The sequence below is a fragment of the Phallusia mammillata genome, chromosome 4, assembly GCF_965637545.1.
Source record: "Phallusia mammillata chromosome 4, kaPhaMamm4.hap1.1, whole genome shotgun sequence".
NCBI lineage: Eukaryota > Metazoa > Chordata > Ascidiacea > Phlebobranchia > Ascidiidae > Phallusia > Phallusia mammillata.
In genome coordinates this window covers 28,882,442-28,898,895 of record NC_137255.1, presented here as the reverse complement: position 1 = coordinate 28,898,895, position 16,454 = coordinate 28,882,442, and the positions used below count along the sequence as shown (strand labels likewise).

General features: G+C 37.6%; 2 protein-coding genes across 2 annotated transcripts in view; both read left to right on the top strand.

Annotated features, from left to right (window-relative positions):
• Positions 1 to 1,419: 1,419 nt before the first annotated feature.
• On the top strand, positions 1,420 to 3,675 carry LOC145223745 (usherin-like). The gene is made up of 4 exons (XM_080090137.1): positions 1,420 to 1,746; positions 2,147 to 2,362; positions 2,751 to 3,058; positions 3,572 to 3,675. The coding sequence occupies exons 1-4, from the start codon at positions 1,472 to 1,474 to the stop codon at positions 3,673 to 3,675; spliced, it is 903 nt and encodes a 300-aa protein (XP_079946263.1). The 5' UTR covers positions 1,420 to 1,471.
• The window catches only part of LOC145222967 (usherin-like), a 48,353-nt gene continuing 35,482 nt past the window's right edge, over positions 3,584 to 16,454 (top strand). The window contains exons 1-20 of the mRNA XM_080089239.1: positions 3,584 to 3,634; positions 4,839 to 5,004; positions 5,807 to 5,993; positions 6,375 to 6,568; positions 7,447 to 7,576; positions 8,151 to 8,248; positions 8,470 to 8,563; positions 9,098 to 9,293; positions 9,957 to 10,087; positions 10,676 to 10,834; positions 11,277 to 11,466; positions 11,899 to 12,104; positions 12,356 to 12,545; positions 13,062 to 13,175; positions 13,442 to 13,570; positions 14,108 to 14,236; positions 14,426 to 14,556; positions 14,735 to 14,856; positions 15,115 to 15,361; positions 15,776 to 16,034. Coding sequence (XP_079945365.1) covers positions 4,862 to 5,004; positions 5,807 to 5,993; positions 6,375 to 6,568; positions 7,447 to 7,576; positions 8,151 to 8,248; positions 8,470 to 8,563; positions 9,098 to 9,293; positions 9,957 to 10,087; positions 10,676 to 10,834; positions 11,277 to 11,466; positions 11,899 to 12,104; positions 12,356 to 12,545; positions 13,062 to 13,175; positions 13,442 to 13,570; positions 14,108 to 14,236; positions 14,426 to 14,556; positions 14,735 to 14,856; positions 15,115 to 15,361; positions 15,776 to 16,034 — 3,049 coding nt within the window. The 5' untranslated portion in view covers positions 3,584 to 3,634; positions 4,839 to 4,861. The remainder of the gene's footprint in view (positions 3,635 to 4,838; positions 5,005 to 5,806; positions 5,994 to 6,374; positions 6,569 to 7,446; positions 7,577 to 8,150; positions 8,249 to 8,469; positions 8,564 to 9,097; positions 9,294 to 9,956; positions 10,088 to 10,675; positions 10,835 to 11,276; positions 11,467 to 11,898; positions 12,105 to 12,355; positions 12,546 to 13,061; positions 13,176 to 13,441; positions 13,571 to 14,107; positions 14,237 to 14,425; positions 14,557 to 14,734; positions 14,857 to 15,114; positions 15,362 to 15,775; positions 16,035 to 16,454) is intronic.

The window sequence follows — 16,454 nt, the reverse complement described above, 5'->3', positions numbered from 1 at the left end:
CCCCCCATCCTCCCCCCAATCCACGAGCCAGTACATTGTTGTGTCGCCTATTTGCGATGCCGTTGCTACTGACAATTGTTTAAAGCCATTTACGAATTGTTTTTGTGACATATTTAAACTATTTTGTTTCCTACATTTGTGAAACCGGGGAGTTGTAGATTGATTATTGCTTCGTCGTTTTAGACTATCGGTTACCAATAAAGGATTTCTAGTTTAGTTACAGTTTAGGAGGCAGAAAAGTATTGTTTACTGTTAGTGTTTAAACTTTAAACAATTTGCCAATTGGTTACTTACTGGTTTGCCAGTTTGTCTCTTCTTGCATGACCGAGGTTTTCAGAACGTTAAATTAATCGTTTTGCAAATTTTAAATTATATGTTGACACTTCGCCTACTATTTGTAACTTTATAGTGACAATGCATCACTTTACAATTTTACAAAACGGTCAAGTAAAATTTTATTGTTTCTTTTCACTGAAAAATAGTTGATGTTGTTTCATCGTTAAAGTAAAGTAACACTTTTATGGGGACTAAAACAAAACCACCAGCTTTAATTTAATGAAGCAAAACTAACTTCTTGTTACAGTTTTTTTCATAACATTATAACCTGTTGTTACTAAGTAAAAAAAGCGGGACTTTGAATTGTAGTTATTGCTTAGCAAAAGGCAGATGTGTTTTAAATCAAACGAAGTATTATTATTATTTATCCGAACGCTACACGTTTGTATTTTTCTTACCTTTAACCACCATATTAGTTGTAAATTGGATCGATCGATCTGAAGTTTAATTCGTTTTTGTTCAATTGAACACACATGTAGCCTACAGCATGAAGTTATGCGCAAAGCTGCCCATATAATATTAATTTCAATATTTCATGCTTTCCACTTCTTATATTCTTTGCGTTAAATTATGCATGCACAGCGCGCCAGGTGTTGTCTGCATGGAAACCGTTTACACAAAAAAGAAAAGGGACAAGGAGTTTAAGACTTTGATATATGCAGTTTTAACGCTATGTACCTTTATCAAGCATAGACCAGTTTGTGAAGCAATGCAAAAAGAAAATGTGATGTTTGCAATTACATTGTAAAGTTCAATTCCAATTGTTAAATTAAAATAAAGGACCTGGTTAAATTAAAATATATGCATGGTTGTTGCAATTAGCCAGCTGACAGATTTTTAAGTTATTCGAGTATAAAGGCTTTGGAGTATTTTTTCGATATGCGACGGTTATGCAGAAATAAAACGAGTCAACATAGTTAAAACTAGCGATATTTTGATTTTTGTTTCATCATTTTTAACCATATTTGAGTTTTGTTTGGAGTGCTATAAATCATTCAGCTACTAAAAGGGCAATGCGGGAAATACGTCTCGGAAACCCTTTAAAATATTGTTTTATTGTGATTTCCTTCAGAAAGTCTGTCGAAATGCATATTCTGTAGTTTTTAAGCAGCACCATTACACAGTTCACAAAATCATGCAGTTTTCCATGTTATTTACGTTCCTGGTCCACTTTATTCGCTTAACGTCCGGTCAAGGTCGCACAACAGGGAGTTATCCTCCTCTGGAAGACGTCGCCAAATTCAAGAAGATCGTCACTGCACCACTGACTTCGACCTGCGGGATTCCATCTCAATCCAACTTCTGCGCTCCAGTCGATTCCAGTGAGGGATTGGAACAGCGGGCTTGCACCCAGAAGACTTGCGACCAACAATGCCCAGGAAGAGATCGAGAAAAGGATCCCAGCACAAGGTAAGTTTCAACCCTACCTCGTGAAATTGAATGTACTGCCTGAAGTTGTGAGCATGACTGTAGCAGGAATCCGTTATGAAGAAACAGTACAGACGTCTAATTGCTATTTAATTGACTAGCTATTGCCTTTTCTTTGTGGCATTTGTAATTCGTGCAGTAAAAAAAAATTGGTTTGTCGTTAAAAATAAGACTTGTTGTCATTTGCTATTCGACTGTCATTGGCTATGCCCTATTCGATTCTATGAAGGCAGAAGTTAGACAATTTTGTAACACGACTCGAATGTATTTGCACTTCTGATATCTTGAGGATTGGTTCGTTGAGACTTGTTTAGTTTTTATTGCTTCTACCAAACCCTGTGTCCAATACCTCGCACGTTTATTGTTGTGTTTCAATTTTTAGTTCGTCTATCCGCTTTATAAATGTCCTTGATGGCGAGAAGGGTTCGTGTGTTGTTCCTGATTACACTGATGTGAAAATCCGACGTGCAGATCTACCTTCGTTTAAGTTCTATAACGATCCAGCTTGTCGCTTTCTACCTGGCAAGGTCACCAAGATGGACCGTAGAGGTCATTTCACCATAGCAGTCTGGTTGAAGCAGGAACCGAGAAACGCTGGGTTAGTTTGTTTATTTAGATTTCAGTGTCTTTAACACTGCTTAAAAACAACTTAAGCAGTGTTTTGTATAGGCGTTTGTTAAAGACTCTCTTTTTGTTGCAAAGATTTTTTTGCTAACAGCACTACAAGCAAGACATACTATGCATGAAATTCTATTCTTAGTTTAATTTATCAAAGAAAAAACATAATCGTTTTTTGTGTCCCTAATTATGTTAGGCAATACATGTTATGTCCACCGAAACCCAAATCAAAAATTATGAATAGAAATCTCAAATTGTATCCTAAGTTAAAAACTTTTAAAATTAAAAGTCAAGGCCATAAACAGCATACCCCAACATATACTCTCTTAGTTCACTCATGTGGTTATTGACTCTCCTTTTCCCACCAGGGTGATCTTTGAGAAGCAAGCAGGACCCCGGTATCCCCAGGTAACCATCCTGGCTGTCCTAGTATCCCGGATGTCAATTATCATGCAGTATCTGAGTCGGACCGGGCGACCGCAGTATCAGATGCTTCGCGTGTCTTTCCCGCCTAACGCCTGGCACCACCTAGCGATACAAGTCTACGATCGGGACGTGAGCGTTTTCATCGACGGCCCTGGAGAGGACGGAACTCCCGCCTTTACTACAAGACTCCCCACTCCCATGGCTGATGTTAATATTAGCCCCAGGTTGTCTGTGGGTCAAAGAGTCGGAGGTGAGTGTAAAGTTAAAATATATTTTATGCTGTAACACAGTGTGTTCTTTAAGTTTGCGGTCTTGTAAGGTTAAAACTGAAATGTTAAGAAGAGAAAAACTGTCAAATTGGATGTTCTCAAAATAGGATAAGCAAAACTGTTTCACTGCGACCGCGATACGCCTACTTTAATCTATATATTCTTACCGATGGTAGCCTATGAATAAAATTAGTAAATGACTCGTAATTGTTTCACACTAATAGCTCTTTAACCAAACTTGCTTTTTTCGAAAATTAAAAGACGTTTAATTCAAGTTTGAGAACCATTTGTTTGCTGTTGTAGGTTTGAAATAATGTAAATTGGAATACCTTCAAGTTGATAAAACACTATTTAAAACTCGTATTTGGGCATAGTTTTCCTCTCAACAAATTTTATACATTATTATTTCCTCACTTAATAACATCTCTCTAGTTGACCAACACGCGTAAATTATTTGTACAAATAAGTCTAAAATTAAAAGTAAACTAATTCAGAGTGGAATGCAAGTTCCGGTTTAGCCCAGTTCCTCGACAGGGAAGCCCCCTCTTTGTCCAACAGTAAGTTTCGGTGGTCACGTGATCGCGTCACGCATGGTTAATGTCACGTACGGTCACAGTCATATTCATTTTGTTATCGTTGCATGATCCTGTGGATTATGTTACTTTGTCAAACTTTATGCTCGGATGGTTATCACGTGGTTTGGGGTGGATTAGGCTACGTCGGGTCCACAGACTTGGAATATTTGCTAATTTATAACAGGCGATGCACATTATGTGTAAGTCATTTCATGCGTCATGTGTGTCACTAAGGCTGGGATTCGAACTCACGGCAACATTTTTTGCAATATGTCAGCTGAACAGGCTCGGTGGTTACGTAAACCAAAACTTTACATAGTAGATGCTCTAAGAATGAATGGATGTGTAATGTGCTTTTGTGTTTTCCCGTACGTTGGTAAGTCATATCGTTATCGACACACATAAATAAAGTTAAGTTACTTTGGATTGGAGCTTCACTGACGAAGCTGGGTCGAAACATTTTTTTGATTAGCGCACTGAGTGTGTAGGTTTGAATAAAAGTACTTCACTGAAACTGAAGTGTAGAATATGTTCATTTGGCGTTAATTCAAGTGCAAATTTCCTGTTCATGTAGACTTCTACCGCAAGCACATATCGTTGTGACGGTGTATCGGTAGTTGAAAAATTACAGAAAGCTCAGAAATTGTAGGCTATATTTGACACGTGAATCGCTTCGCCCGTCGTAACAAATTACGGTATTTGGTCCAAAACCGCCAAAGTATCGGACGAGTTCATTATCGGGCAAACGGTACTATTATCTACAAATAAACGTAAATGCGATCTTCATTCATAATGTTTCTTTAATTTAAAAAATGGGAAATACAGACGAAAATAGTTAATTTTCCATTTATCAAAGTGATTATTATCATGTGATAAAACAAAGTCTGGTTTGTCGCGTATTTAATTAAATGAATTAGTTTGTTGATAAATTTAGCAGATTTATCGGGTAAATATCAAATGGCAAAAGAAAACCATCACGACGTTAGCAAACTTGACTCTTTTGTCCAAATGTGCATGCCTTCGAAGGCAAAGATTTGTCTCTCGTTTTCTTTGCTCAATGTTTTGAAGTGGTTTGTGTCGTTGAATCGACTTTCATTCCTTCCGCATGTTGGATGATTTGTGAACGTGAACAGTTTTCAATTTTCACTTCAGTAAACCTCATTGTAATGACATTATGACATCACAGGTACGAAACAATACGTGGGTCGGATGCAAGACTTCCGGTGGTTTGACAAAGTTCTCACAAACCGCGAGATTAAGGAGGTCGCTACCGGGGTATTCCCCGAAATCAATATCGTTTCTCGGTGCCTCTGCCCCTCGGGGTTTCCCCGCGTTCACCCAGTAGAGGAAAGGTGGGTGACTAAGAATGTGCAGGGGCATTTGGATTAGTTGAGTTTTCGCAGTAATTACTTACATGTGTTTAACAGCAGGGATTTAGTTTACTGCAGTTTTGCAAAACTGCTTAAGCTGCATTCTTGCTTGTGAAAATCATGCCCATTATTTTTGTGTGACGCATCGAGCGAAACCCTGTATTATTATTGCCCATAACCGCGATATTAAATTGCTTATTGTGACCTATTTTATGAAAAGGTGGTCTAATGTTTGAACGATAGGTTACTTAAAATGCTTAGAAGAAAAACTGTGCACAACAGAGCAGATAGAATTAAACAGTATGCGTTTTGAGGATGACAATCGCCTAGTAGTCAAAACATTCTAGTTTTAGACCTTTTTTCATCATGTTAGTAAAGTCGGGTGTAATATCTTGCGACGATTTGCAATCGTGAAACGTCGCATTACAGAACATAACCTTTCGCCCTTCACTCCTTACAGACTTAAATGATAAATGGTAAAATTCCTCTTGAGTTTCTTTAACACCCTAATTTCTTTTACAAATTTAATCTCTTCATTTGGGCCGCCCAAGCAAGTTAAATTTTCTCCGGTTAAAAACCCTCTTCTTTGGGAGTTTGCGACGCCGCTTTAAACTCTCCTCTGTTACTTTTGGTACGCACAATTGTATGCAAAAGACGAAATGAAGGGTTCAGATGGTATTTTTTTCTCAATAACACGCAAAGTATGAATGCATACGGTGGAATTCGCGTTAAATCACATATGCGTTTCCTTCCATAAATTAATGCTCAAACTTCCTTCTCACAGATTCTGTATCCCGAACGGCGTAGAGGACACTGACAACTCCGTACGTCAGCTCCGCCTCTCTCTTGACGCTCATCCTCTTGATTACATCACAGATGACGATCCTACCACCACGTGGGTTTCATCCACTGAACTCTACATGCCTGGAGGCCTCACTATCACCATTGACTTGGAGAACGGCGAATACCAGGTTTGATTGAAATTGTATTTAACTGATCTTGTGGCAAATGTTTTGCTTTCCAAATAGACCAGTGGTTCTCAAACTTTTTGTCATATATCGATCCCATCGCAATTTTCTCGAGCACTCGCTGTCCAAGCTAAATATGATAATGAAACTTAAAATACTTTAGCAAAAGAGACTGTGGAGTTAACCACTAAAAATAAATTTGTTCGTTGCAAAAATATTCCTACTACAACATGCAGGATGAATTTTGTTTTGTTTCCTAAGATTATCTCGCGTGAGAATGTTTCAAAAGTAGCCTACTTCACCAGTGATTGCTAACCTTTTATTTTATACTCTGGGATTTCATGTTTTTTCGTGCTGTAACGCTATTTTTCCTAATATTTTAAGGTCTTCTACGTGACAATGCAGTTCTACAGCCCTCAGCCAAAAATGGTGACAATCAGTCGAATTTCAAACACCACCGCCGATGGCGAGATGGAAGCATGGGGATATTTTGCTGACGATTGCAGTTTGAGGTTCTCTGTTCCCGCCAACGCACCTCTCTATCTTCCCACGTCAGTTGGCTGTCAACAATTCCCACCGTAAGTTATGTTTTCAGCTGGTGGTTTTCAACCGGCAGGCAGCGGATTCTCTATGGCAGAGGTGTCCAAAATTTTTAGTAGGGGCTAATTTTTATCAGGTAAAGACGCCCGCGGGCCAACGTTTTCTGTCGACGTTTTTAACCGTACATTTATAACACAAATATACCGGGCTTTGTTGTGTCAGTACTATCCATAGTTTCTTTTTACCGGCAACTTTAACTGTATATGTTTAACGGCAACTGTATAGAAAGGTTTTGCGTGAAGTCACCCCAACCTAAAAACTTAATTATGGAGGTCCATACGCAACACAATTTAAAACAACAGCCACGGCAGTGATTCTCCAGCTGTGTGCTGCGAGAGATTTTAAAGTATGTTGTAGAACATTAGCTGTTTCCAAAGTGCAAACATACTCTGCTGCTTTAAAACTTGATAGCGAAATGCAGGCGTTTACCAAAACGTTTCAAAGCTCGCATTTAATTATTGGTAATGAAAAAGAAACCTTACCCGGTACAGTAAAGTTGCTAATTAAATTTCCTTTAGCACTTTTTGTGTTGTTTGACAAGTGTGTCGCGGAATGAAAATTTGGTTTAGTAATGCTGCGCATGCTGGCAGGTTTGAGAACCACAAAAAAAAAAAAAAAAAAAAAAAAAAAAAAACACAAAAAACAACGTGACCAGCAACATTAGGCAAAACCTAAGTCTATTTTTTGCAATTTTTAGCGCTTTTAGAATACTATAAAAATCTCTTATTCCGACGGTAAAACTTCTTTTTTGACCCAAGTTCGTTCGTACGACACTCATAAATATTAAATCGTGTTTAAAAGCATTCGTGTTGTGTTTCGCGATTACAAATACAGCATGTCTCATTTTCACTTTCAGAATTGAGGAGATTCCATACAGAAACAACACAATCACATTCAGTCTCCTTCAGAAGGAACCAAACCCGAGACCTGGTCAGCATGATTTCTATGGCACGCCTGAGCTCATGAATTTTGTGAAAGCTTCCAAGGTGGGCGAAAGTGATCATAAAATACCACAAAATATTAAAAAGAACAAGAAAAGTAGTTATGAATCTTTTTCTCGTTTTTTACTGATACTGATTGTCTCCAAGGCAATATGTTGATCACCACTTGCTTAACTAATTGAAAGTTTTTCAATCGTTTGACCAAAGCTATTTACGACACATAATATAGTTGATAAAAATTTGCTGTGATATTAATACAACTCACAGAAACAGTTTATTGAAACAGCAAACATCATAAAATCGAAGTCTTGACCTGGAAAAAGGTCTAATCTAAAATGAATACAACTGCAAACACAACAACGTTAAATTCTGTTACTGTTACAATTACGTTGGAATAAAAATCAAATTAATTTAACAAAGATTTTGCACCCCTACAATCGCAAACATATCAAATCACTATTTACTCATCTCATTCAGTTCGGCTTCGCACGGAAGTAATGCATCAAAAGAGAAGGGAATGCAAAATATATAACTTGTAATGTTGTAATTTGAAACGGTGTAAAACATATCACTTTATTAGCAAGCGTGTATTACATAAGATTATTTCATGTGTTTACAGGTTCAAGTTCGTTTCCAGTTCCAATATTTCACACAAGCAGAGTCAGTACATCTGAGACATCAGTACTACGGTTTGAAGGGAATCCAAGTTGTCGGAAAGTAAGATTTTACATTACTAGAGACTAGCGGCATCCACTGGTTAGATGCGTTTCACTCGTTTTCGACATATATTCTCAACAATAATAAAGCTTGACATAAGATGTGCAAAAAAACGTCATGTTCTGCACGAACATATAATTTTTTGTTGCTCGTTAAACTGTCCTTGTTTAGACACCTTGTCTCTTCCTCCACTTCTCTAACGAATAATTTCCCGTTAACAGATGCAACTGTCACGGACACGCTGAGTCTTGCGACACCCAAGTAAAACCGTACAAGTGTCAGTGTTTGGAGGAAAGCAACACAGATGGAAATATGGTAAGCTGGTTTTGCATCTTAACATAGGCGTTTTCAAACCACTGTCATTTAAAATAAGTTTAAACATGCAACGTTTTAATTCTTGTGCCGCGACCTAAAAGTAGCCTGCCATGTGATTTGGTTTAGGTCGTCGATTAGAGTAGATTACAAAACCTTTTCATAACTGAAGTTTAGTAATTTATCTATAACGTAGTTTGTTTGCAAGGTTTGTTTCACCTTTCTTTCCTGCCGAATCTTACAGCAAGAAGTTGCCACGTGACGAATCACACTAAGCATAAACTTGTTCGATACACAGAATCGTAAGCCCGGTCGAACTGTTCGACTTGATTCCGTCCTGACTTGACATTGGCTTGTTTTGTGGTCCTATTACAACAACTTTCGGCTTTTTCGGGCTTTCGTGGGATTTGTTTAAACTGTTCAGTTTCGGGCGTGTAGTTTTGTGCTCAGCCCTAATTTTAAATGTATGCAGTGTGTAAACTATCCAAATTTGCACATTTATTTTATACCAAGACCTTATGCGTTTTGTTTGTCCAGTGTGAACGCTGCAAGCCTTTGTACAACAACAAACCTTATCATATGGGTGACAACTCATCTCCGTACAACTGTCAGAAGTGCGAGTGTAACAAACATGCCGACAGTTGCCATTATCAACAAGACTTGGATCCTTTTCCTGGAGATTACAGCAGAGGTGGAGGCGGCGTGTGCGATGATTGCCAACATTTTACAACAGGTATGGGAGGATATATATGTGGTATGCTCACACTGACTTTACAGCTGCTATGCCTAAATTACATTTTGCTGCTGACCTTAACTTTGACTACTATTGATATCGTTTGTCAACTATTGATATCGTCAGTTCAAAATTGTAATTGGCGACTGGTTAAATTTTTGTACTATATTGTATTTCAGCTCGGTGGGAGTTAAGTCTCATTTTGAATGTTTAAATAAGGTGTCTGTTTTTACTACAAAATACAAACTAGATGTAAAAGCATAGAGCCAATAAATGATAAGCTGCAGACAGTGCACACTGTTTCGACCTATGAGGTCTCATCAGTGCAGCCGGTGACGAGAGATCGGCCGCATTGGCTAGTGTAGCCATTCAACGGCACTCCAGTTTGTTGGGAGCAACAGGGTTAAAAAAACCATGCATCACCTAGTCTGTGGGCATACAGCACAGATGAACTGGCTCACAATGGTCAAGCAACTGCTTGGGAACCACAGTGAAGTCGGCTCAGTGTCACAGTATCAAACTAAACGTGTCATAACAAACTTCGAAATGGTATGAGCCTACTTGCTGTGAGGTTTGAAGTTGCTTCCTTCCGATCGTCTTCGTGGCTTCAATCAGTTTCTCTGGTTAATTACTTAAAAAAATCACAATGAAACCTCTTTTCAGGTCGCTACTGTCAGCAGTGCAGTGAACGTTACTTCCGCAAGTCTGACAGGGAACTAGATGCAATCAACGTGTGCACTCCGTGCGCTTGTAGCAGAGCTGGAACCGCAAACGAGACAAGAGACTGCGAAAAGGTTTGAAGGCATTGCGAGTATGAGCATTAGTTAACTCACTTGGAATGTCATTTACTGTTATCGGTTCTCTAAGAAGCACTTTGTTCAGCAAAATATTTTTACCGCAGGAAATTGCCGTCGTGGTGACTGATGAGCTTTAATACTTGCTTGCATGAAACGTTTTTGTTTTTAATTGGGGTCAAAAACTGCAAACCAATACCTGACTTGAACCCGCCAAAAGCACAAACATCATAGCTGACACTTAAAAGTTAAAAGTATAACTTTCTGACCAGGACTCCTCAACAACTGACACAGTGCATGGTTACATGAGGGTACACAAGAGTCAGTCAAAATAGTTGCATAGTGTGGTCACCAACCCAGGGTAAAATTATCGCAAAAGGTTAAATTTTATTCACGCATTCTGCCATGGCATTGGCAATAGAAAAAGGTTGAGAGCCGCCTCTTTAACAGTCTTAAAGAGTGCTCATTAACCAGGGAGCACGGTAAACCGTAGGGTATATCATAACAGACACAGGGTACTTAAGCAGTACCCAAAACACTTAATAATATGTAGTGTTTGAAATGTTTGTTTGTTTGGTTCGTCCGCAGATCGACGGTCAGTGTGAGTGCAAGAGCAAGACGACTTCACGCAGATGTAACGTATGCGTGGACGGTTATTACAACTTAAAGAAAGAAAATGAAGCCGGTTGTGAAGAATGCGATTGTTTTCTATCTGGTACAGTCAACCGGAGCATCACCTGTCATCAGGTCAGCTAGGCCTTTATCGTTAAAACATTTCTGCGTTTACTTTGTTGATGAAAGAATGCAAATATTTTGAAAACAATGTTTCTGAAACTTTTTCTCTTTTCCTTCTTTTATCAGCTTGCTGTCTACAAATTGCCCTGTTAACAGAAAAAAATATGGTCAAGGTTGTGGGAAGTTATTAGTTTAGTTTTTTAGAAGTAGTAAATATTTCGGAAACATTATATTGGTATTTAACTTAATCGGTCGAAAGTTATCTTGTGGCTTTATTGTGTTTCAACTGCTTTTTCCACTTTATTTCACTAATCGTTCTTCAAAAACAAACGCTAGAACAGCTGCACAAATCTCACTCTTTCACAAAACACAAGCCAGATGACATTTATGTTTTTTATCTAGGGACATCATAGTGACACGATACTTCATTTTTTTTTGTTTTCTTTTAACACAGAGAACAGGCAGATGTGATTGCCGCGAAAATGTGCGGGGTCGTCAATGTTCCAGTTGTGATTACGGCTTCAAGAACCTGACAGATTTGAATCCACTGGGATGTGAACCTTGTAACTGTAATCGGGTTGGAGCACAGAATCAGTTCTGTAACTGGATGAGTGGACAGTGCGAGTGTAAACCCAACGTACAAGGTAGTTGACATTTGATTCTGTAAATCAAACTTAAAGGTTAGTCGTGTTGAATGTATTCAATCGTTAAAGGAGATTGTCATTTGCATCAATAATTTGAAGAAAGTAATGCTTGCATCTTTAATAAATTATATGTAGTTAGCAATGTTGTTTGATAGTTTATCATTTTATGCCAAAGCGTTAAGAAAAAGATTGTTTGTTTAAATTTTACTATTGAAATAAATTAAGTGAGCAAATTTTCCTTTGAATAGTTTTCATTCAGTTTGTATAGGGTTTTTATGACACCATTTTAGGGGGCAAATTATATAACTTATTAAATGAGACAAACAAACGGCATTTGACACAAAAACGTAGTTTTGTATGATGAAATTAAAACCCAATACATTACATTATTGAATTTTTTCGTACTAAAAAACGTTTTTGTTTGTCACCAAGGAATGTATTGTGACCAATGCGAGGACGGGTTTTGGAACTTGTCGCTGATTGGTTGTTACGAATGTGGGTGTGACGAGGCGGGAACGGAACCTGGGACTATTTGTGACAAGGACACTGGCCAATGCGTTTGCAAAGCCAACACGAAAGGTCGGACCTGTAACGAATGTGTCGACGAGTATTACAACTTGAATGCATCCAACAGATTGGTGAGTGAATCGTTTTGATTCGTTGTTTATACATTTGTTGACACGTCCACGTGTATTCAACCAGTAAATTTTTTTAAACAATTTTTTCAGAGAAAAAACAAAAAACTCGATGAACGATTACAAAAAACACAAAATATACCTAAAATTGTGCTCATTTTAACCTTCCCACTCCAAGTTACCGCAATTTTTTTTTTTTTTTTGTAATTTGTAATTCAACTTTCTGTAACTCTTCATACATCGCGACATTTTAGGGTTGCGAATCTTGCAATTGTGATGAACGTGGAACGGTTGGTGGATCGTTGTTGTGTGGTAAAGTGGACGGGCAATGCGCTTGTAAGGAAAACGTCCGAGGAAGAGTTTGTAATCTCTGCAGAGGAAACACTTTCGGACTGAGATCGTCGTTACCTACTGGATGTGAACCATGCGGTTGTGATCCTAAAGGTTTGATTCAGTTGTTTGCACCATGTTTACAGCCCAAAAATTACCTGTTGTATGCGTTTTATGAGCTCACATCGCAAAATTCCGCAGATTATTAATGTTGTCGGTGAGCCCACTAAAGTGAACGTGTGTACCTGGTGGTTGTGATCCTAATGGTTGTGTTCTATTATTCTAATTTTATTCAAGTAAAAAAGTTAAAATTTATACAAAATGTTTTTATTCTGACGAAGTACAATTTTGGTCCCTTTAATCTAGTGAATCTCGACACTTAAAGTATATGCTTTGCATGCATCCGGTCATGTTTAATGCAAATAGTTGTAGTAACTTGTGGTAATTAATGCTTGTTTTACTGGTATTTAAGGAAAAATTGTGATTTGATCTATTTTTTTTTGAATTTCTCCTTCGCTTTTTTTTCAAAAAAATCTACTCAGATACAAACGTGTCACATACATACACGTAATTGTTTACACATTAAAACTTGCTGATAATTGTTTTTTCATTGATTTGATCTTGACATAGGAACCGCACTTGGTGATCAACTTTCACCTCATGAACTTGTGTGTGACGCAAACAGTGGACAATGTGCGTGTTTACCGAGCAGAGAGGGGAGAAGCTGCAATCAATGTTCACCAGGTACTGAAAATAGGTTCATAATACAGATTATTTTTACCAACGTTAAATAAGCACCTGCGCACCTATTTATACGTTATCTGTTGCCAAGTTTTAATCATTCATATTTTTTTTGTGTTTTGTAAATAGCCGTCGCAACTTAGATATTGCAAAGTTATACTCTCTCGTACAGTCTTGATTAACTTGGAGACAATTTGAATAATTTTGCTTTAAATCCTACATCAATCATCAGTAAAGTTTCACAAATCTTCAAATTTTGGAACCTTCAGGTTTTTATCTTCCTGCCAAAAACGAGTCAGGTTGTTTGGTCTGCGACTGCCACCCAGTGGGGAGCACAAGTCAGGTTTGCAACAACGTCACTGGAATGTGTCCGTGCAAAGACGAAGAGACTGGAGCTGGTGAGAATTTATAGCTGGTCTTTTAAAACCATTCTAATAAGTTGTACATTATATTTGAGATTTCTGTGTGACATTTTTTTGTTTTCTATAATTTTGACATAATGTTTTTGAAAGCAAATTGATGATTTGAACAATGCAGCAAACTTTTCGTCATTGTATGTACAATTATATGTCTTTAATATGAGTATAATGTGTATCTTACATTTTCATCAAACAAACGGTATATTCCAGTGATTCCCAACCGGGGAGGAATTAATTTTAAATTTTGCATGTGGTTTGCATACAGGCACTTAAGCTGTGAAGTTGATAAATGACATTCGTATAGTTTACCATGTACTACATAGTATTTGGAAAGGAATGAAAATGTTTTGAATGGATAAAGTGAGGAATTCGTAAAAAACGGTTGAGAACCTCTGGTACATGCAATAATTTGATGCTAGAACAACTTCAAACCTGTAAATTATCAAAAGTAGAAATAAATCTAACAGTGACCACATGCACTGGTCGGTTCCATCTAATGCACTTCTTTTTATCTAGGATTGACCGGTCGAAGATGTGACGCGTGCGCACCAACATTCTGGAACTTTCATCCATTGTTCGGTTCGTGCGAGATTTGCGGATGTGACGTAGCCGGAAGTGAAAATGGAGAATGCAACGTCATCACAGGTATACGTCGCAGCCGTTAAATATTCCAAGTTTTGTATTGTAGGCGTTTTCTAATACTTTTAATACTGTGTCATATTTCTTTGACAAAGTAATGCTCTGTTTTAAAAGCAGCACTCTGCGAATGTTTTGAACTAACTTGCTTAATCGTATATTTGTGTGGATTTTAACATTTCTGCAAAATATTTACAGGTCAGTGTGATTGCAAAGGAAACGTAGTGGGTCAACAATGTGACTCCTGTCGCCCCGGATCAAGCCATCTTAGTTCGACTAATCCGATGGGCTGTTACTCCCACCCTGAACAGCAGGCAGCTCCAACAGAGGTTGCTATCAACTTTTACCTTGATGTTTTTCAACCAACTTCAAAGTTTTATTTTTAAAACTTACCAACCAATTATACATTTTTTTAAGTTTGATCAACCTCTCGTTGCTAGTGTTGTCAACAAGCAAAAGACTAAAAGTAAACGAAATGTAAGTAACAGACTTGTTTTTGTTGCCCAGAGCAACGTGACGTCACGATGGATATTGATGACGTGGAATCCTCCCGATCATCCGAACGGAGACAGCTTAGTTTACAAACTCTTTCGAAATTCCGAGCTTACATACACTTTCAACGAATCAAGGTTAGGGACAAACTGACAGGATTGTTTGTCAATCGTAAAATTTAACATGTGTTGTAGTTTTTATTAACAAGAAATATGTCATAAAGCTTGGATTATGCGAACTGCACTATATACTGCCTCTCTGGCAGTTTTGTTTTTCATTATACTTTTTGTTTTTTCAACGTTCTCTCAATTGACTACACTAAGCTTGTTCAGTAACCCACAGATTGGTTACCCTATTATGACACAGGTTTTTAAACAAAATGCTTTAATGTTTAGTCCATTTTCCGATTCGTACGAGTACAACGACACCGGGCTACTTCCATACACAACATATGATTACTACATTGAGACGAGCAACATCGGTGGATCCGTGGAAAGCCCGGAGTTGAGGGTTCGAACCTTGGCAGGAATTCCCACCGGCGTCCCTCCACTCACTGTGTCTAACGTGAGAGCCAGAAGGGCTAACTTTGACTGGGCCGAACCTCATGTGGCGCATGGACCAATTGAAACTTATGTACTACAGGTAATTCTTGATTCTGTTTGATTTGAATAAGGTTATACAACATTTTTGCATGTTTTGATGTACATTTTATTTTTTTTTCAAATTTTGTCACAAGTTGGGAAATTTTTATTTCTAGGTTAAAATCAGTTCACAATCTTATAAAAAACAAGTAAATTTCGCTAAAAAGCATCTTCAGTGTTTACAAAGGGCAATTAAATAGATTAAAATTAGAAAAGGCTAATAAGTCATTCACAAGCACCATCATTGTTTATATTTTGGACACGGTATAACTGTTTGTTTGTGTTTTTATGATGTAAGAAAACTATAGTTTTCTTTTTATTTATTAGTCTGTTAATTTTTATTACGTTTCCGTTATATGTTTACATTTTTGCTACAGTGATAAACTTCAGGCAACGTATGATTTTTAATTTCCAGTCTGTGACGACAGAAGTAGATGACGTTGTAGAAGTACATTACCGTGGATTAATGACGTCAACGAGAATCGAAGACCTCAGACCTTTCACAAATTACACTTTCACTTTGCGCGCCTGTACAAGTGGTGGTTGCGGGGACAGTCTACCAGTAGTGGTCATCACCCCAGAAGACAAACCCCAAGACCAGCGAGTCCCCGAAATTACCCCAATCTCAAATACGTCACTACAAGTCACGTGGTCGCCGCCGGATAAAGCAAATGGTTCGAATTATTTTATTTTATTGTTTGAACAGAGGTTACTATCAACTTTACTTTTATGTTTTTAAACCAAGAAAGTTCACTCTCAAAACTTACCAACTTAATGTACAGAAGTTTTAGGCAACATTTCTTTTCTCGCTTAATTGTGTCCATTTCTGTATTTGTTTCGGTTTAAGATGAGGTAAGTACTTATATTGGATTGTTTTAAATAGGAATTACTGATTAGACCAAACTATTTTGTTTCAAAAATTGAGTGTTGTTGCATGTTTATTAAAAACATAGTACATAGAAACCTACTTATTAATTAAACTGACTGAATGTAGGTAATTTTTACTTATATTATGAAAATGTATTGTTAAGTTGATGTAATAACAAATATTTTAATGTGGAAGCATCGAGCCAACAAATATTTAGCCAACAAAC

Excerpts from the sequence above, each read along its gene's own strand:
- LOC145223745 (XM_080090137.1), top strand. The coding sequence starts at position 1,472 with ATGCAGTTTTCCATGTTATTTACGTTCCTGGTCCACTTTATTCGCTTA. Across the intron at positions 1,747-2,146 it reads GAAAAGGATCCCAGCACAAG|TTCGTCTATCCGCTTTATAA; the intron begins GTAAGTTTCAAC and ends TTCAATTTTTAG. Across the intron at positions 2,363-2,750 it reads CAGGAACCGAGAAACGCTGG|GGTGATCTTTGAGAAGCAAG; the intron begins GTTAGTTTGTTT and ends TTTTCCCACCAG.